Source organism: Thunnus albacares, chromosome 12 (genome assembly GCF_914725855.1).
Source record: "Thunnus albacares chromosome 12, fThuAlb1.1, whole genome shotgun sequence".
Taxonomy (NCBI): domain Eukaryota; kingdom Metazoa; phylum Chordata; class Actinopteri; order Scombriformes; family Scombridae; genus Thunnus; species Thunnus albacares.
The window spans coordinates 10,102,954-10,124,584 of NC_058117.1; the positions used below are offsets into that span (position 1 = coordinate 10,102,954).

Sequence of the window (21,631 nt, forward strand, 5' to 3'; positions counted from 1 at the left end):
AAGAAGAAATGTGAACAAAATAAATGTTCTTCTGTGTTGAATTCATAGATGTGCAGACTGTTAATGCCACACCTACAATACTGTCATTTCAGCACCCATTTTGAGGAAGTGGAGGCAGTGTTAATGAGAAACTGTTCACACACACGTGCACACAACATACACACTAGAGCTGAAACGATAAGTTGATTCATCAGTAGTGGATCAACAACTGTTACAATTTTGATAAACAACTGCTTAAGTTAGTTTTAAGCAAAAATTTAAAAAAAAAAAAAAAAAGTTTTTTCCATCATCTTTTTAAAAGAAAATATTAGCCGTTTTCTTTGTCTTCTATGATAGTAAATTGGATATCTTTGGCTTTTAAAATGTCAGTTGGACAATTCAAACAATCTGAAGATGTCACCTTGAAGTGATGATTTTTTTCCACAGTTTTTAGACATTTTATAGATCAAATCGAGAAAATAAATAATGCAGCCCTAATAACACACACACACACACACACACACACACACACGTAAGAAAGATTGAAAGTGATAACTGTGTCATGGAAGCAGAAATCATTTGTTTCTTTTTTTTTTTCCTAATTCTGACAGTGAGCAGCGAAGAGACAGACAGGAAATGAGGGGAGAGAGAAAGAGATGGGTGTGACAAGCAACACATTTCCCTATCTGGAATCCAACCAGGAACGTTGTGGTTATGTAGCATCCGTGGTAACCATTTAGCTACAAATCAGTGTTTGACTGTAATGCTTTTTTGGCACAAAGAATATATATATATATACTGTATGTATGACTGTAGTAACTGAACAGGTGTGACGTGTATTTGTATCTTCTTGCTTGTAGCAGGATTATGCCTTTGCTGAATGCTACTGATCTGTCTACAAGGAACTGACAGAGAAAGTTATTTTATAAACAGGCGTTACTGTCATTGAGCAGGTGAGGCAGCGCAGCTACAGTAGAAAAAGTTGAACGAGTCATAAACAATTAACTACTTAAACTGTACCATATAGCGCAGGTACACTGAAGCGCTGCTACAAGCAAGGCCGGTTTGATTTTCTCCAGTCGTGTGTTGCAGTTATCTTACACCTCTACAGAGCAGCTCGCTGAAATTTATCCTTTAATCTCTGCTCAGAGTCCATGGAAGAACTGTAGCTCTGGAAGTTTCCAGGTATTTTTTGAAGTGAACATACTAATAATACATGAGCCCAAAAGAAATCTGAGGGCAGATCACTTTTGTCCACTTTTAATCTAAACACAGACATGCAGACGCGCGCACATCCCTCTCATTCTGGGTGTTATGTTACCATCTCTACCTCCCCTTTACTCCATGTCCCAGTGACTCGCTTTAACAGCAGTGAAACTGGGGGAGGAAAAGAGCCCAAATTTTCCATACAGTCACATAAACACAGCTTTCCAAAATCACAACTCATTCCAGCACTTCAACTGAGTTACTTGAACCTGTTAACGTTCAAGACAACAAGGTTAGATTGCTATTATTAGCTCTAAATTCCCCCCTTCTCCCTTTACCGTGCATTTTCTCACTGATTTAATGTAGGTTACTGGATGTGCTTCAACACAAAGACACTCTTTGTAGCAGAGAGGGCCACATACTCACTTCATTTGGTGGTAAACATTATCCAGATATTGAATCCATGATACTTTAAACCTTTTTTTTTTTTTGCTGTAGGTTTTCCAGCATCTAACAGTCCTCCTATAACTTACTCAGATCAACTGAGTGAGGCTACACACACGCACACAAAAAAAAGGGCTACATAAATATGCTTTTACTTAATACTAACTGGATTCTGGAGACAAAAAGCGTATCGTACCAAAAGGAGTGAAACCCTGCAATGCATCCACTCAGAATGAAAGCACTATAAATGATCCAATCCAGAACTTAGTACATAAAATCACTGATTCAGTCGAAATTTTTTGATTCTGATTATACAGAATAAAACTTAAGCTTTTTCACTAGCTGACAAGTGGGTAACTTTGAAGCCAATAGCTTAGCTTTTACACCTGCAACTCTTTTTACTCAACCAGCCCTTCCTCTGTCTTTTTAAGGGAAAGACTTACAGGAACCACGATGACAATCTTGATGACAACGGAACCACCAAAAGTTAAGTGTAGTGTAAAGTTGGCACCATCTATAATCTGGAGAGTTTCCATTGCTTGCGACTGCTGCTACATGTTCCTGATGGTATTGTAGGACATGGACAGCTGTGGTGCGCTGGGGACCAGGTTTGTGGTGGGGGAGCTGATTTCAGCCGGGTACGGCTGCAGGCCCATCTGCTTGTTGTCATGCAGCTTGCGGACTACAATGCGGCAGAAGTCTTCGTTGTGCCGGTGACAGTTGTCCAAGAGCTGGCGCACCTTGGCTGTGCGGGTGGGCTGGTTCACCACCAGTTCGTAATCCTCCCGCATCAGCATGGAGCGTGCCAGCAGGGCGTCCAGGCTCTGGTTCAGGCAGGCCTCGGTCATCTGGGAGACAATCTCCTCACGCCGCATCGCAATCCACTGGGTGATGGGGCCTTCTGTGGGAGACGCATTGCGCAACGGAGGGGTGTAATCAGCTGTGAGGGAGGAGAGAGAGAGGAAGAGTTCAGATTTCTGGGGTAACATTTGGTATAAAACATTTAGTTCGACTGAACTTGCCTCAGTATTATTCATTTCATCTATTATGTTTCATCTGCTTGTACCTTGTTTCTGAGGCTTTGCATTGAGAGTGAGGTTATCCAGTCGTGTCTCATACTCAGTCATGGGCGGGCCAGGTTTGATGGGTATGTTCAAATCATTCATGGGCCTGGCACTCTGGTAGCTGTGCAGATTATTGGCTACACAGTGGTCCTTCAGAGACCCAGGAGACTCCAGAGCTCCATGAGCTATTAATGACGACGGAAGCCCCTCTACAACAGAAAGAGTAGAAGAAGAGGCGTGATGTACCAAGCTGGCAAAAGAAACTTACTATGTAAACAGACAGTCCTGTTTTTATTACCTTTAGAGGGCGCTGCATTGCTGCTAGTGAGGGCGCCTGGTAGAGATATTTCTGTTTCCTGGGAGGAACAAGACCCTGAGCCCGACGTGGAGGTCTCCTGTTGCAGAACAGAAATGATTGATTTACATTTCCCTGCGCACACTAACTGCGCTGACCATAACATTAAAAGCACAAAAAGCTCAAATGTAGAAGCCTCACTGTTTATTATACAGCAGGGTACTGAGGTTATTTCCACAGACATTTCAGCTAAGTACACTGTTTAACAGCTGTTTGCTTCCACTTAATATTAAATACAGATGAGAATCTGTGGATACTGACCAGCCAGATGTTGGGCCTGTCCTTCAGCATATTCAGGGATCCCTCCTCACTACTCTTCTCATTCACTGGCGGGGCTGAACAGCAGCCTGATCTCCGCATCAACTGTGGAGGGAACAAGAAGTTGTGGATGACAAAGAAGAAGAGGGGAATGAGTCATACTGGCAGGAAAGATTAGTAAAGAACAACCAAATGTTAAGAATATGTTAAATCAAATGTGCCAAAATCTAAGCTAATAAATATGTTGTTAGCCCAAAAACAAGACTTGTTATTTACTAACCCTCATATAAGTAAAAACAAAGACCACAACACACAATTTAAAAAAAAGAGAAAAATGTCCATAAACTTGCTTGTCTAGTAGAAATGTTTTTATGTATCTGACCAACTAAGCAAATATTCACCTCACTAATTCTGACATTTTCCCTGCTACCTTTAAGTGTTGCTCACACTGAACCATCCTTCTGTATATCTGAGTTTAAAGGCCACACACTGAATACCACTTCCCAGTTCTTATCAGTTACAAATTATAAACCACAGAGAAGAATATTCAAATAATGTTTATACTTGATTGAGTTTAGTATATTTAAATCATTTCATCAAAAAATTGCTGTATATATCTGACAATTTAAACAAAACTTTTCCAAAAATACTGCTAGCTACAGTGACTTTATGTTCAGTTTAAGCAAGCTAGGATAATTTCATGACTACTTGGGAGTTTGTCTTTACGACTAGTATTAAAAGTCGTTATTATATGTGATTATAGTGTACTTGTGTCATAAATAGTAAGGAAAAAAAAAAAAAGACTGAGCTGACCTGCTGTGTAATATGAACAAAACTTCACTGATGTTTCTTGACAAAATTCTAACACAACAGTTGTTTTTTCTCTTCCTCATTATTGAATCACCTGGATAACCTACTTGGCCCTGATCCAACTTGACTTTCACACAAACGTTTCATAGGAACTTGTAGTTTTGAATTGAAACAATTGTCTAACTCATGTGTGCACATGCAAGCACTATTGAAAAGAGGAAGGATATGATAATGGAACATTATGAAGTAAAAGTTTGGTCACAGTTCAACTCTGTCCCAAATTACACACAGATCACATATAAGACTCATCTTATGTGCTAAGCTGGTTATATTCCTGGAAACACTGCCTTTATTTAGAATAGTACAACTTCACATCACTGAGACGTGATAGAAAAGCAAACAGGTGTTTAGGTTATGTGATAATTATTAGTTTTAAAATCATTTAATCATGTATCCAGGAAGAACCAACTGAGAACACAGTTCTGCTTCTCTCTTAGACGTACACACATTTACACTTTCCATACAATTACAATACTACATTGGCTGCACACAAAAATGCTGTGTAGCTGGCTGTGATAGATAAGAGAACACTTACAGTAAAATAGATAACACTAAAACAATGAGTTTATTAATTAACAAATTGAAACGACTGAAAAATGTGGCTGTTAAACTAAGTAATCTTATCACTTTCTGCTCTGATAACTTGTGATGGGTATTTGCTATTATGTTTTATTAATAAAAAAATATCTAAAAATACTAGTGAAAAAAAAACAAACATTCTAATTGATTTTCCCAGCTAAGGTTTTCTTGCCCAATTCAAAATGGCAAAAAGTGAGCAAGTCAAACTGACCTTTGACCTCTTGATCTCCAACACGGCCTCCAGGAAGTCAATTTCATCAAACCTCCTCACCATTGGCTCCAGCTCAATCAAACACTCTGAAATGGCAACAAACATACCACACTGTTACTGTTTATGACACCAGTAAATCTAATCCACATACTGTAGTGAGTTTTACCACAGTGCCTGTGGCTGGTTTATCGAGGTCACAAACTTCCAAACATTTGCTGGTGATTTTCCTTTTATACATAACTGGACATTTATTCAGGCCACATTAATGTAGGACTCCAACTAATGATTATTTTCATTATGATTTCTCTCAATTAAATTGTTTGGTCTATAAAATATAAGTAAACTGTAAAAAAAGAAATTGCCAACTCCAAGGTGAAGGTCTTGAAATGTCTTGTTTTGTGTAACCAAACGTCTAAAACACAAAGATATTTAATTTACTATAATGTAATACCAAGAAAAGCAGTCAGTTCTCACATTTGAAAACCTGTCCAATGTTTGGCATTTATGCTTTAAAAATACCAAACATTTTTAAAGCATAAATGCTTGGTATGAAAATTGTTGTGCAATCATGTCATCAGTGGTAGTTATAGTTAGTGTGTTCAGGGAATGAGATGACGATTTCATAGAACTGCTCCATGGTCTGATTATCAAAAAATGGTTATTCTAAAGTTAAAGTGACATGAAGCTATTTGGCCAGAATGTGTTTTTTTCCCCTAAAATTTGTAAAATTATTTTAATTTTGTCTAAAATGTATGTTTTAACTGCTTAAAAATTATGTAAATAATGTTTTCACTGGTCTGTGCAAATCTATCAGCATTTATCAAAGGCTGCGAGTCTCATTCATTGGTCTGATTAGAAAAACTTGTTTCATCAAGTCTTTTTAGTGCCAAATTCCCTCTTTTTCTTACGATCCCTCCTCTGCAGCTGAACAGGAGAACACTTTCTGGTGAGACATAATGAGGGAATTTTTTTACCAAAAAGACTGCAACAGTGGAATATATCCACTTTACTTCATCATATTAGCATCTGATAAACTTTTAAATACATTTTGGTCAGAACGAGGAATGTGGATTTTGCCTCCCATCACTTCTGTTGAAAGCGCATTATGAACAGGAGGAATGATTTCAGTGAGCAAAACCTGTTTCAATGTTCACTTGGGTACCTGACTATTGTTTTAGGGCAGACTTGAAAAATTGTGAACCTATACTTAAAAATATCAAGATAAATTTTTTCAGCCATAACGCCCCACTTAACCATTTTAATGTATAGAGCTGACAATCAACCTGGGATGTAATGTGAGCACATGCTTGTTAATGAAATATATAAAAACACACTGTGTTTCCATGAAGAGAGAAGAGGAAAATTTCAATGACATGACAGGAAGCTGATATTTAGTCACTGCTAAGTCAGGGTAAAATTCAGCTGTGACAAGGTAGATTTGCCTGTTGCTCAACATGAGCGAAGATGTTGTCCCAAACTAACTGAAGGGAAAGGAGTTACAGTTACAGCAGCGTGCAGAGTCAGTGTGAACCCTCTGCCAGAGATGACCTTCTGCAGCACGGTTAGGGGTGTGTACTTACTGAGGAAGGAAGGTCGCTCATCGGGGTTACTGGTCCAGCCACAGGTCATTAAGCTGATGAGGGTCCCTCTGCTGGGGATCTCAGCGGGCAGGCTGTCCAGGCTCGTGTCAGGACGCATCCCACGCAGCACACTGAACATAATCTGCATGGGGTTGGTCACCTCTGACACACACAAACACACACATTGATGAAAACTTTCTCAGAGAGCAAGTGAACAAAATAAGAGAATGACAGATCAATCTTGGGTATAAAATTAATTAAAAAAAAAAAAAAAGCTGAAGTGCAAAATAGTAAAAATAAAAAAATCTGTTACCTTCATATGGAATCTGCCTGGACAGCACCTCCCACATAATGATGGCATAACTATAATGTAAAAAGCAAAAAGAGAAACACTTATGTAAATTAGTATTACATCATCCTTTTCAACTGGCATTTCCCTTCAGAGCCGAGGGACTTTACAGTAAACACAGTTAAGCCAGACGGGCCACTTTGAGGAAGGGCCATGACAGATTGACCCTTTTGCAGCATTTCAAACATGTTGAGCCACAGAAAAAAGAGAGTTTCTCGAGCTTCAGTTATAGTGACAACTTCCTGTTCCTGACAGTTTCCTGAAATCAGACAAGTTGCCTTTTATTTAGTCTTTGGCACAGATCTCTCCACAGTGGTCTGTTTTGGTATGCTGACAATCCAACCGCACGCTGGCACATTACCTCACCTGGTCCGCCAAGAAAAGCTCACTTCCCTATACTGCTGATTGTGTTGGTTAAACATTTACTCAATGAGAGACTAGAAACAGTCCGTTCACTCATTCACAAATTCTGCCTAATACTTGGACCATCATGTATATAAAACATATTTAAATGCAACACATGTCATAGATACAAAACTTATAACCAGATGGAAGGAGAACATAAAAGGAAAAATTTTTTTAAAAAACAGTTTTATCAGAAACGTGAAAAATGTCCACGTTTCATATACTTTAGTGTCTCACCTGTACATGTCGTGTTTCACGTCGGCCCGGCGGCTCTTGGATGGTTCGTACTCCTCGGGGGGCATGTAGATCACCGTGCCCCCCATCTCTGTGGACATCGACCCTGAGCCTTTACTGACAGACAGCTGCCGCCACTTTGAAAGACCAAAGTCTGCAATCTACACAGAAGATTAGCAAGATTAGCGTTAGAAAATGTATTGTCATTATTTCTACACACATTTTTACTATTCTGTTTCTATTTCATCAATTAAAGACCTCTGTTGCTCCAAGAATATTCCCACTGAGAGAACAGGAGTAGGGTGTAGTTATCAGATGTGCCGCTAGGTAGCGTACGTCTACAGCTTGGTGGAACTAAAACTGGGACTGAAAGGGAAAAGATTCGCCACCTTGGAAGAAATCCAGGATGAATCCCAGGAGGCTCCTGGACACGATGACAAAAGATGACTACAGGAAATATTTCCAGGAATGGAAGGGGTGCTGGGACAAGTGTATCACATCTCAAGGAGAGTACTTTGACGGGGATTAGAAAGATATTACTGAAAGATTTATGATGACAGTTTGTTTGTTTTTTTTAAAGAATTTCAGGAATTTTTTCCCCCTTATATGTTGTGGAGCACTTTTTCTATAAAAGTAACAGTGTGATCTTACATTATTCAAAGAAACCGCAAGTTCTTGTACTTGTCTCTTTGAAGCAGTTACATCTCAGGTCTTACACTTTTAGCTGCTATTTGTGCGCATTGTTTATATAGATATTCGTATATTGTGCTCTTGTGCTCTTATGTTGTGTATGTTGTCTGATTCTTACTTGTGGCTTGCTCCTTTAATGCCTAACTTTCCTTTTGTGGGATCAATAAAGTTTCATCTTGTCTTATATAATAACTTTTTTCTATCTAAAAAAAGTCACAGACCAGCTTAAAGAATGTCTGTAATAGATTCAGTAAATAAACAGACAGATTTTTGAAGATGGCTTTGTATAAAAAACTACAGTAGTTGTGTTCATGTCCCTTACCATTATGTTTCACAAGAACACACACACACGAACACACACACACACACACACACACACTTTCAGGTAATTATGAGTAAGAACACTCAGTGATGCGCCCAAACGTTCATACCACACAAAACTCTCTCTCTCTCTCTATCACTCACACACCTTAACGTGAAATTCACCATCCAACAGTATATTCTGTGTCTTTAGGTCGTGGTGTAAGAGTGGTGGGTTCATGTTATGAAGGAAGTTGACACCCAGAGCGATCTCATACAGGATCCTCAGTCGCAAAGGCCAGGCAAGCACAGGGTACATGTCCTTCTGTAGGCACAGGTATAAAAACAGAGTCAGGATATGCGTGTGATCAGGTGAGTGCAGAGAGAGAGAGGATGTGTGGACACTACAAAAGCACTGTCATACACTAGGACAGGAGGGAATCCCCCAAAACTACATTTAATAGCTTTCCTCACTGTTCAGCTTCTCTTCCCCTGCTTGCATAAAAGTTTCATCAGACACAGTAAAAAGCTTTAAGTTTCACTTTTGCTCACTGTGTCACAGTGACGATACCATGTAATAGGACTATGAAAAAGACAAGCCACTCGCCAAGAAAAACAAAGACGCTAATTCACTTAAAGTATTCTGACAACGCAAGTGAACAAACAAGAACTATGGAATGTTAAAAACGTTCTCAATATTTCGTTTGTGGTCGTGACACTGTCACTCGATTGAATAAAACAAATATACATGTTAAAAAATCTTATTAGGACATTAAAAAGAGCTGAAGTAGCAGACTTTGTACCAAATAAACAGCTGACTAATGATGATTTATAGCTACCTCATGGAGCAACAGGTCCAGGGAACCATTGCTCATAAACTCTGTGACTATGCAGAAGAACTCTGGCTCGTTGCAGATCCCAAAGATCTGGATGATGTAGTTGAATCTCGCTTTGTGGAGAACCTCGGCCTCCTTCAGCAGGCAGTTCCTCTCTCTGAAACACAGCCAGTGACACGGATCAGTCTTTACCCCCCCAAAACACTGATGAAATACTGGAGGTAGCGTTGTTGGTGTATGCAGAGTTAAGGGGAAAATGCCAAAGAAATGAGGCATGGAAGTGAACTGTAAACAGGGATGGGCAACATGACTGAAATCATAATATTGATCAGAATATCTATATTGATATTGATAGAATAATCACAATGTGACAAATGTATGGGGGAAAAAAAAAATCACATAAAATAATCAAATTGTGGTTCAAAACAAAGACTTAGAACCCATCGTTTTGCATAACATGAGGCCAAATTCTTTATACATGTCATACAAAACACTTAACTAATTTTGTTAGTTTTTAATTATAGCTTGCCGAGAATCATAATTTGGTCCACAGAAATATGTAGAAAGACAACAACAATAATAATAATAATAATAATAATAATAATAATGATGATGAATCCTATCATCACAATAAAATCTCAATGAAATTCAATAAATGATTAAATTCCCCACCGCCGACTGTCATCACATCACAGAGGAGTGAGGGGTAAAATATCTAAGAATTATTACTTTGTGCAGATTAGTTTTACATGTGTAGATACGTTTCTCTTGAAACTCAACTGCAGGAAGAGTGATTGTGTCATCTAGACAAACCCTGTGACCGAAATAACTCCCAGGACACTACAATACTGGGACACACTCTTTGACCGATAAGTTGGCCGAGCCAAAATATCAGATTTTCACAGATATATCTGTATCAGAGACCAAAGAGTAGTAGTAGTAGTCACAGTATAAATGTGCCCTGAAAGAACAAACAATGTATTGTTTTTAATCATTTATGTGCCGCTCAGTTTTAAACGTGTGGATCTGAGTGTCTTTTTCCTTAAATGTAACTGCAGTTAGAGGGCATCAAGAAAACCCTGCCGATAGCGAACAGACAGAGGAAACAACTCTTGTGACATTATGGCAGTGCTCGTGATACTGGGCCGTGGTTACATTTGATTCAAATGTACCTGCAAAGATTGAATTTGATTAAACATGACATTAATTTAAAGATCCCCTCCAAACATGTTTTAAGACATAAAAATACTCTTTGAATAATAATGTGTGTCTAATATGGTTTTTACACAAAAAAGTTCAATTAACCGGTTAGAAATTATTAAAATTACATCTACTCCTTGTCACTCATTACAAATCCACAATCAATGAATATGTAAATATTTTTAATTTACAAAGTTTAACTGTTGGACACAAGATGTTTCCTACTTCGCCGTAAAGTTTAATTCTCTGTGTTTGTGCACTGGAGGCTTCAAGTTTCCACATCACACTTGTGTAAGTTGCATATTGGGCCAGGATCAGCTTCCAAACTATTTGTAATGTCACAAATCCTGCTTGTAGGCCCACCGCTTTAACTCAGATTTTCAATGAGCACAGAGAAACTTTCCACTTTCAGCAGATGAATGTGAAAACAGCCTTCAACTGTCAAACTCTGCTCATACATCATTCTGTACAGTGAAGCTCAAACATCCAACTGAAGTAAGAAGAAGAAAAACACATTTTTAAGTGGCATCAAGGTGTCAAGAAAACCCTGCAGACAGTCGACTGACAGGAAACATGTCCTGTGACATTATGACAGCACTCGTGATACTCAGATATGGTTACATCGGATTCAAATGTACCTGCAAGTCTCACATTTCATTAAAATGTCAATGAACTGACATTAATTTAGGCTGATGTTCTGGTTTCCTGCTTTAAGTGCCAGTGGATTTTAGATATTTTAGGGTATTTTATCTTCATTGTGACAAAAAAACAGGTGGCCACATGAACACACCCTACCTTTCACCCACAGGAGAGTCGAGCTTAAGGCACTTGATGGCCACAGTGGTCCTCCAGTCGGAGTGCTGCGCCTTGAACACGGTGCCGAAGCCCCCTCTACTCAGGTAGTACAGGTCTGTCAGCTTCTGGTAGGGGATCACCGGCAAGGTACTGGTCAGACTGCCGATGTTCACACAGCCCACAGCCGCCTGCGGCTCCATAGCAGTTTATGTGCCTTTTACGGGAAGTCGGAAGGATTTATCATCCACTAGGTCAGAAACAGAAAGCAGAACTGCCCCCTTTTTTGGTCAACGCAACGAGGTAGAGCGCTCCAATTCACACGCATGCCATTAACTGTGTCGCTGAGTGGTTAGCAAGCTAAGCTAGCGGACAGTTGAAAGAGAGCGACCGACAAACGGCTCGTCCGTTTACTGAAATACCGTGAACCCAACGGCCTCAATTAAACGTATACGCTTACACTTGCCCGTCTGTTCATGTGACATGCCAGCCAGCTTGGCCGGGTAGCGGGAGGTAGCGGCAAGGACAACAACAACAGGAGCTTCTGAGCTCCGCTGGTATTTAAGGCAGGTGGGTTTGTTGTTGCTAATGACGACACAGAGGTGCGTTCATGGCACACAGGTTTCCAGAGCTTCACACAGTATGAGCTGAACACATCACAGCTTTCATATATGTCTTTAATAGAGAGGCAGTTTAAAATGTGAGGATAGGGGAATTCATTCACAATTTTACACCCAGTGTTTCCTCTCTCTGTTCCTTTTACAAAGAGGAGGTTGAGTCTTTTTCTTTATTTTATGCCTGCACTCATTCAAGTAACTTTTGGACTCAAATTACCGTATTAATCGGGTCCCTGTTACAGAAAATATGGTGTTATTTTATATTTTATAGTCTAACAACAGAGAAATTGATCACTTGATAAAATTACTGTGTCTTTTGGTTAAACTTCATATTCACTAGGCCAGATTTCTTCAGTTTCTGTTGAAGTTCAGATAGTCTCTTCTGTCGGCAGAGTATCTAAAAACAAACAAACAAACAAACAAAAGCTTTAAAGACATCTCATCACTTGAGAAACATTGTGGACAACACTGACAGATGATTTACGTTGCAGTATTGCTTATCCACTTTTTAAAGTTATATTTATTTATTTTATTTATTTCTCTCTTAATTCCTGTATTATGTATCTTTTGACATCATACAAGTGTGTTTCTGCTATTTTATTTGTTCTCGATTACTTCCTATACCATTGTTTGTATTGCAACATTACTGTGTTGTTAATAAAGTTAGAAAAAAAAGAAAAAATATGAGAATAGGAAGTTTATAAATGTCTAAATATTTTTTAAAACATCTAATGCATCAAGTTCTCAATTTTGTTTCGGTTTCGGTGGGGCAGAGACACACCCCTTATATGGGAGGAAACAGCTTCTCTGTGCATAGGCTGAAATCTTCATGAGGGTTTAAACATGCTGGACTTTCCCAAACGTGGGGCTTTCCCCACCACCAAACATGATGTGAAATATTGATGTGACGTGTGAATAAATTAAAGTTAAAAAAGGAGAAACGAGAGCAAGTATCTCCACCCGCAACGTTTATTTATGGCAATAAAATGTATGTTTAATTCTGTGTTTCATTTGTTTTAAACACCCTACCAAAGAATTTACAGACAATCTTACGTTTTACAAATTCAGCTTGTAACACAAAAAGGAGATTCCAGAAGAAGAAGAAGAAGAAAAAGATTGAAATAAAATAAGCAAATAGATTGAGTGTGATGATTTGTTGATGTGTCATTTTTTCTTTATTGAAACAGGAAGAGGTCTTCCTGTGGTGGCAGATAGGACACACACTGAAGCACATGACTGTGTTTGCTTGTTCCTGTTGTAATCTGAAACCTCTGTGAAGCAAAGGGTGTCAACAAATCAGTAACCACATTATAGCGGCTTCTTACGTGGACAATGTGGCCACTGTTTCTGATGATCCAGCAGCACGTAGCAAGACAATCCCTGCACAGCTCAGGCAAGAAACATGAATCAGAGAAACTTCAGCTCTGACAGACACTGTTAACTCATGTGACTGTATGTCTGTGTGTGTTCCTGTGTTCATCTTTAAAAACTTTCTGTGCTTTCAGCAGCATCAAAAGCTCACCAAGACCACCACAGATGGCTGCCCCGTTTGTTCCAGTCCCCTTTCCAGTGGACAGGACTGCAGCATACAGGTCCTGGATCAAGAGGGGATCTCCCATACATACTAGCACCTCATCCACTGACTGTGAGCCCTCACCTCTAGAGAGTATTCCCTGGGTTAGAGGAGTTGGACCCTGGGGTACCACAGGTGAGTCCCAGAGTAGACCTCAAGGAGGCGTGTTGGATGGGTCACCCTCACTGCTGGAGGGTGAAGGGGGATTCTGGAAAAACTGGGTGGAGAGACCCATCACCCCGACGCTGCTGGGCTACGAAATCCTGGAGGAGAGGGCAAAGTTCACGGTAAGGATTTCTGCAGAAAGTATCAATGAAAAAAAGAACATTTAGCCAAACATTCACAACTTTGTATAAAGTTACATAGTAGTATTTTTGGTAAAAACTTAAAAAAAAAACAGATTTTCAGATGGACTCTGGAATGAGTGGATGTATGTAATTTGCAAAGACACATGGACTTTGACTGACAATGTATGTGATGTCACACTGGCAGCAGATGACTTCCTCATCGTGTGTGTGTGTGTGTACGGGAATGTGTGTGTGTTGACTGCAAGATTGCACAATACTGTTGAATCACACATTCACAGTCACATATGTGAGCATGTCAGTATGTTTTGTAGCAGTAGTTTCCCTAAGAATTCCCCACTGTTAAATACACACTGTCTGTGTGACATCACATCACATTTGAATCTGTGTTGTAGGTTTATAAGATCCTGGTGACCGGAAGTGAAGCCGACAGCTGGGTGATCTTCAGAAGGTACACAGACTTCTGCAGGCTCAACGATAAGGTGACGATGCTTTTTAGTAATATTGATCCCATTAGTGTGTGAAATGACAAATCATTAAATTTACAGAGTAGCTGAAGGATGAGGATGAAAACAGTTAACCCCAATAAAATGTTGACTGGCAAAATTATCACTTTTTATGCTTTTCTACATGAAGTTCAAAGCACAGTGTTACCTGGTAGGAACTGTCTTCATCTGTTCAAGGACAGATCAGCAGGGTTACACCAGTCTGCTGCCTTGAAAAATATATATTTAGTCCAGTGCACATTAGCCCATATTCTATCTTTATCCTATTTTTATACACCACAGTGTGTTCTCTAACCACCGACACTTTCAGCTATCTCACTGATGTGATATTGTTGCCATAATTATTTTATTTGTCTGTTTTCTCACCCTTTCGTTCAGCTTAAAGAGCTGTTCCCCGGCTTCCACTTAGCCCTTCCCCCTAAGCGCTGGTTCAAAGACAACTACGACGAGGAGTTTCTGGAGGAGAGGCAGATCGGGCTGCAGACATTTCTGCAGAACTTGACAGTACACAAAGACATCATCAGCAGGTGTGTGTGTTGTGGTGAAAAGAAGTCAGACTTATTTCAACACTTCTTCAGAGATCACATTGAGCCTTGTTTGATTTGGACTTTTAATCTTTGTGTTTTCCAGCGGAGCTGTCAGACACTTTCTGTGTTTGGTTGACCCTCCAAGTCCATTTGACAGTCTGGAGGAAAGCAGAGTGAGTCCTTTCTACATATTGCAAAATAGAAAAGAGTGTCTACAACACAAGCTAATGTCTAAAGAGATGCCTGAACTCAGATAGCAAAATTGCTGTGGCCCAGATCTGGCCCACACCTGACACTTTCAGCACTTTCATCTGGCCCGCATACCGCATGGAATGATGGCACTTGGGCGGTCCGCTCCTGTTTCCCAGATCTGGGCCACAAGCAAGCCGTATGTCAACCAAGAGGAAACCACATAAACCAGAACTGGCCCATATCCAGAATACACCACATCTTTACCAAAAAAGGCCCACATTTGATTTGAGATATTTGGGCCATATTTGCCATTTTAAATGTGGGCCATTTCAGGCTCACATCCATTTTGTCCCGGCCAGAAGAAGACCTGCAGTGCTGCATCATTGCCTGAAGTGGCCCACTTCCATATGCTATCTGGGAAAACACCAATCAAAACATCAACAGATCAATTTCTCATTTTATTAAAATACGATCAATCTCAGCCCTATTTCTATTGACTTCAGTTGACTCCCTATTGTTTGTGCAGGCTTTTTGTGAGACTCTGGAGGAAACTAACCATCGTCTCCAGAGGGAACTCTTGGAAAAACAGAGAGAAGTTGACACTTTGAAGAAAACCCTGGAGGAGAGGGAGAACCACATCAGCCTCCTGGCAAAGAAAGTCAGGATGTAAGGATGTTTCTTTTGCACAGTTACAAAAATCATCATGTGTGATCTGTACTCACAGACACTGTCAGCAGAGGTGTTATATATACTATAAGTTGTATATAAGCAGTTTACATTTCCTCTCACACAGATCGCTGTCACTCTCGTCGGAGAGCTTTGAGCATCTTTGCGAGCCACCAGCTACTGTAGCCACAGACACGCACAGAGAAGGAGACACAGATGTGACTGAAGAGGTGGATGATGGCAGAGGATTCTCAATAGGTAAACAGCCCTCTTGTCCCTCTAGATGTACTTTATATTAGTGTTATAAAAACAACAATTTATTTTTATAGTGTAATATTAACCCTTATTAGCAATAAAAACTAGGAAAATATAATACAAATAATAAAGATAATGAAGTATATAACACGGGAAAGAGTTTTATTCTTGCACAATTACTTGAAAGTTTAATATTTATCTTCTGTGCTGGTGTTAATCATGTTCTTACCTTTGCTGTTCTCTTTTTGTTATCTCTAGGTGATGGTCTGATGCACTGATAAAAGGTCATGAAGCTCCCAGCGGTCAACAATAATTCCCCAGGTGCATCTTAAAGTCCAGTGACACATGAAAACCAAAACAGGAAATCTATGATGAGCTATTGCAAATTACACTCTGTTGCATCAACTCAGATGCACAAGCTCAGTGACAAAACCATTTATGGAGAATAATGGATGGACAGACATGTTTGGTCTAATGCAACACCTTGCAGATTTCTGCTTCATGTTGAGTCTGATTATGATTCAGCATTGAATGTCTGTACCTTCCTTTTGTATCAATATGAGGCTATTTGTTTGAGGATACTAGATGTAAATTCTCTTTGGCATGGCCATGTTGTATAAATACCTCAAACTATCCAGTATTATCTTGCTTTCAAGAGAAAATAATCTGATCCTCATCACAAATGTGAATTATGAACTTTGTTATTAATTTATTGAGGTGACGTATTTAATTCATCCTTTTTTTAATCAACAGTAGTGTTATTTTTTTGAAGCATTTTGAAGCCAAAGACAAATACGACCAGCAGAGGGCACTGTAATAACAGTATCCAAAACGAAAGCCACTGCACATGAATGAGAAGTGAACATTCAGAACTTGATGTTCTGTTCTCAGCGCACTCTCAAGGGCTTTTCACTGAACCTTGAACACGGTGCACTGTGCTCCTGGATAATGGGCTGTCATGGTTTTCTTGAATGGAATGCAGAGGAGAGATGTTTCCCTCTCTAACAATGAATATCAGGTTAACAATCAATGAATGAAGCATGTGTGTGTGTGTGTGTTTGTGTCAGAGCTTCAAACCCATCCATGAAGAACCACATTCATACTAGCCAGAAAATCAGACTGAATTTTCACTTCATTCATTCTATTTGAATCACTGAACAAATAGCAGATGTGGGCAGTGATTCAGAGGTCTGGAACCAGGCTGCATTCATACTGTTATATTGAACACATTCATACATAATTTTGTTTGTAGGCTATTGTACAATAAAAATATACAACAGGAACAAAAACAGAACGTCCATTTTACATGTTGTTCTTCTGTTGTATAATCATGATGTGAAAAATAAACAACTACAGAAGCAAGAATAAAAATGAGCATACAAGGACAAGACATTCACAGGCACAAAAAATGACCATTTTTTGAAAAGCTGTACAAAAGCATCAATGACTTCACTTATGGTACCAAACTAGTGGAATATAAAGCAACAGATATAGAAATCGATACATTTCATAACCATAAAAGAGGAGACAAAATTTTTATCTGAATCATTGACTGTGTTGAAATTTGTCCAAATCCCATAATAATAATAATAATAAGATTATTTGTAAATAAAGCAAACAAAACTTCTGATATCAGTGTTTTGAAGAATTTTGCATCTTAAGATTTGATCATGAGCCTCACAAGATTGTCCTCTGATGATGAATCGTGCAGTATCTGACAGGATGCGTATTCATAATCCTTCCCTCAAATCTTCTATATCAGGCTCTGTTTCTTAGAGGCTCTCTTGTAGTTGTATAATTGAGTCAATTTTGTAAATAAAAAATGTGCATTTCTACATTTCTCCACTAATCATAATTGTATTCTAAGACTACTTTACCCATGTGTTTGCAAGTATTACTGATGTAAACAACAGAGGTGTGGATCTGAGTCACATGATGGACTCCAGTCAGATCCTGACTCATGAATCTGATGACAAAACACAAAAAAGATTTGCAACTCGACTTTGAAAGACTCATGACTTCACTTGTACTTGAGCCTGGGGTTGACGTGATATCCTCGTCAAGGCCAAAGATGAAAAATTATGCTTAGTTTAGAGCTTGGACTTCACTTGGGACTTCAAATCAAGACGTGAGACTTAGATGTGACTTGCAAAACACTGCCTTTGTCCTTTCTTTTAAAGAAACTTTTAACAGCAGTTATTTTAAAACATAAAATAACTTAGATTCAGTTGTTGCACTTCCATCTAATACCTGTAAATACATTCGGCACTGACAGCAGAATTCTGTTTGTTCAGGGTGGAGCTACCTTTTTGTTTACATCTGGATCAACTGGTTCTGCCTTTAACTGGATTTAAAGCATTAAAAGACATGGGAATATACTGATAGTTATAACCTTTAAGAAGCACCAACATGTGCGGCTGAGGAAGTGTGTGAAGGGAATCCTGTACTCAATGAGGGCCAGACTCTCAGTAACTCACTTTATCTGCCCGTTGTTGACTAGTATACGAGGGGAAAGCCAGCTTTAAGATGATGGAACACATCCTGTGCATTTCAATTTTTCATCCTAAACCTCAGTTTATCATCTCCTACAGCTGTAAATGGAATCAACGTTGCTCAAGGAGGATGTCTGTGGGGATACATATACTTCATGCATCCCCACTGATTTATGTCAACTGAACAAAAAGTTTGAAACAACCTACTTGCTGCTGATTTCACAGGGTTTCATCTTCATTAAGATTAACTGCAGGCTGTGCGGCACATACTACACACATAAAAAGTTATTCTTTAACAAATTCTAGACCTTGACACGACATCAAAGACTCCCTGTCATATTAACATGCTCATAAATAGACCACTTCCTTACTCCATGTTCTTATAGAGAGCCAGTATGGGTTGTGCTGGAGAGGTTTTCAAGGTTTCCAAGAGTCTTTTTTGGTCAAGAACACCTTATCAAGCTTTGACTCCATCTTCATGCAACCTCCAAAATACAACTTGAGACACTTAAGTGGCCTAACAAATGCAGAGTTTTACGTTTTATCTATGGAACTGCATTGCTGCTGCTTTTAAGCAAGTGTTTATTGAATACGGTTGAGCCAGTGGATATTTATAACAAGCATCTGTTTTTTTTATGTCCCAGCTGAATTGGGATTTAGGAATTACTGTTGTCATCAAAGTAAATCTCCAGATGCTCTTTAAACTTTCCCAGAGTTTTGACTTGATGATAAGGCTGCATATGTATAGAAACACCTCCACATCCCCCAAGAGGTCACCACTTTATGGTGATAAATACTCCACTCTGGTTGATTGATGTGCATTTGGTGTTGGAGGTGCTGATGTGGAGTCTGGTTTGCACTGTGTTTCAGTGTAATGTTCTTTTGTTGCAGCTGGTCGTGTGCATTGGAGATCTCTGTCAAATCGACTGCATAACCCATATTCAAGCTGAATGCCCCTTTATCTGTCTAATACTGACACAGTAACATGTTAGGAAGGCTGAAGATCCCACTGTTTCCACTGAAAACCATGCACATGAGCCAAAAAGTTTGAATGTTTTTCCATGTTTGCATTTTCCAGACATTCACATCCCTTTCTGGATGCCACAATACCCCCCTAAAGTTTAAACTGCACCTCTCAGTGTGTCAGATTCACTGCTTGTTAAATGGTCGGATATGGAGTCTGGTGCTGGTGGAAATTTGTGTGAAAAATTTCTATTTGGATGCAGGTCAGTGGAGCCACAGCAGGAAGTCTTAATAGGATTTATAGTGGGTCCATGTAATTAGATTAGTGACATTGGACTGTGTGTGTTTCCACTATTGAATCACTAATTTTATTTTCCTATAGGGATTATTACCGCACTTTTAATGCTTTCTGCAATACCGTACAGCTCTCTGCTCTCTGCTCATATTATGTGAATTTAAATTGAATTTATTAGCACTCGTCTTTGCACTGCATTGCTGATGCTCACTTGAAGTGAAGCAAACAGTGTGCAAGAGATTTTTCTGACTAAATAATGAAAACAGTACAGTATATGTCATTTTCTCCACTGGCAAACAAGAGGATCTCCCTAATTTAAGTCCTGACAGTTGATTTTCAGTTAAGAGTAATAAAGCATTTTACCTGCAAAATACACATCTATGACATGTCTGACTCAGTGCTTCTGTAGTGAAAAAGAGGCAGGATGTAGATATTGTCTTTTCAGAAGTAAGTCAGTGAAGACAATGAGTTCCCTTCATAACTTTACAATACGCTCAGGTGTTAAATTTGTCTAATTTCACAGCTCCATGAGTCTTTTTGCCAGAACCTCATTCAGAATCATAATACCCACATTAATCAGGTGTTTTCACACTTTGTATGACACTGTCCAGGTTTTGGTATCACTGTACAGTAGTACTCAAAGTAAAGTGAGGAGTACTCCCTCATAAAACAACCTCCTGAAACATTTTAAATAGAGGAGACATTTGCCTCCACTACAGGGAGGCCATCAAATTTAACTGCATCAGTTCTGTCTGATATTTGATTCAATAATAAGTCTCTCAGGTTGGAGTGCGGAGCTAGATGTTTTAGAAAATCTTCTATCCAATCTTTTACTTTCTAGGTGGGACTGTTTTATACAGCAGGCCAAAAGCCACCTTGTTCTTTCTCCATATGTCTACTTATGTCTGTTTTAGTTTCAGTAAGTCTGATGCTATTTTATTAACAATCAATTTGCTTTCAAATAAATTCTACAGAAGACGGATGCTGGAAGAGTCACTTAAGCTGCACCAGGAGGAATGATTGTGAGTCACCGTAAATCAAATATCCTGCAGCAGGATCTTATATAACAACAATAGTTACCAGTTGTTGTTTTTTTCCTCTAAATTGTACACAGTAAAATTACTCAGTACAAGAATAAGGCTCGTATGTGCTGGAGTTCATAAATATTGGACTCCATCTGGGTAGATATGTCTCCAAATGTCTAGCAAGGGAACATCTTCCATGAAATGAGAAACTGATTCTTGCATTAAAATGAGTTATTGTATCTTCACCACTCAAAGGATCCAGAATACATAAAATTTCCAGCTGTAATAGAGTCACCAGGGAGATCAGAAGAAGTTATTCTAAATATGGGATCATTATCGACTATAAACATAAATCAGATGGTTTTAGATGCTTTCATTTACATCTTCAAACACACTATAAATCTGTTATGGGTGAGTCTCACTGCAACACTTGCATAAGAAGATGAGAAAACTTGTCCCTATTACTTATTCAGTATTTGCTCCTGCTTATCACCAGTTTCACATTTTGAGTTTATTTAGACGTAAAATAACCATTACAGCTTTGAATATACAGTAGCTTATCTCTGGTTAATATTAACCTGAACAGGACCACAACAACATCTGAGAATAATAATAAAGAAGTATGTTAAAAAGGAAAATAAAGTAGCAATTACCTCACTGGAGTCCACGAACACTGGACCATCTTCCCCGCTGTGGCTGTAACTGATAGTATGTGAGGCGCTGTCAAACAAGCATTTGAAACTCGCACTATCTATTAAATGCTAAGAATTTCACCATATAACTGTAATGTAGCCTCATGTAATTGGTTGTTTTCCACAGCTGCACCCAAGAGTCCTGATTCTGATGGCTGAGTTTTGAACACC

At 39.0% G+C, this 21,631-nt stretch overlaps 2 protein-coding genes across 4 annotated transcripts; one reads left to right on the forward strand and one right to left on the reverse strand.

The window, feature by feature from the left end:
* Positions 1-1,765: 1,765 nt before the first annotated feature.
* LOC122993242 (receptor-interacting serine/threonine-protein kinase 2-like) lies at positions 1,766-11,903 on the reverse strand. The gene is made up of 11 exons (XM_044367229.1): positions 11,356-11,903; positions 9,364-9,517; positions 8,694-8,849; positions 7,538-7,695; positions 6,860-6,909; positions 6,547-6,708; positions 4,967-5,052; positions 3,310-3,411; positions 2,992-3,088; positions 2,696-2,902; positions 1,766-2,569 (listed from the first exon to the last, which is right to left on the reverse strand). The coding sequence occupies exons 1-11, from the start codon at positions 11,553-11,555 to the stop codon at positions 2,181-2,183; spliced, it is 1,761 nt and encodes a 586-aa protein (XP_044223164.1). The 5' UTR covers positions 11,556-11,903; the 3' UTR covers positions 1,766-2,180.
* On the forward strand, positions 11,840-21,631 carry LOC122993244 (sorting nexin-16-like). Of its 3 annotated transcripts, XR_006406362.1 has the most exons (11): positions 11,840-11,922; positions 13,157-13,362; positions 13,478-13,829; positions 14,243-14,329; positions 14,732-14,880; positions 14,984-15,053; positions 15,599-15,738; positions 15,866-15,996; positions 16,252-16,314; positions 20,718-20,765; positions 21,588-21,631. XR_006406362.1 is itself a non-coding variant. In XM_044367231.1 (9 exons), the coding sequence occupies exons 3-9, from the start codon at positions 13,506-13,508 to the stop codon at positions 16,269-16,271; spliced, it is 921 nt and encodes a 306-aa protein (XP_044223166.1). In that variant the 5' UTR covers positions 11,840-11,922; positions 13,157-13,362; positions 13,478-13,505; the 3' UTR covers positions 16,272-17,036. The 3 variants fall into 3 exon arrangements, 2 of the variants coding, with proteins under 2 accessions (XP_044223166.1, XP_044223168.1); XM_044367231.1 differs by lacking the exons at positions 20,718-20,765; positions 21,588-21,631 and having other exon boundaries at positions 16,252-17,036; XM_044367233.1 differs by lacking the exons at positions 11,840-11,922; positions 20,718-20,765; positions 21,588-21,631 and adding an exon at positions 12,693-12,957 and having other exon boundaries at positions 16,252-17,036.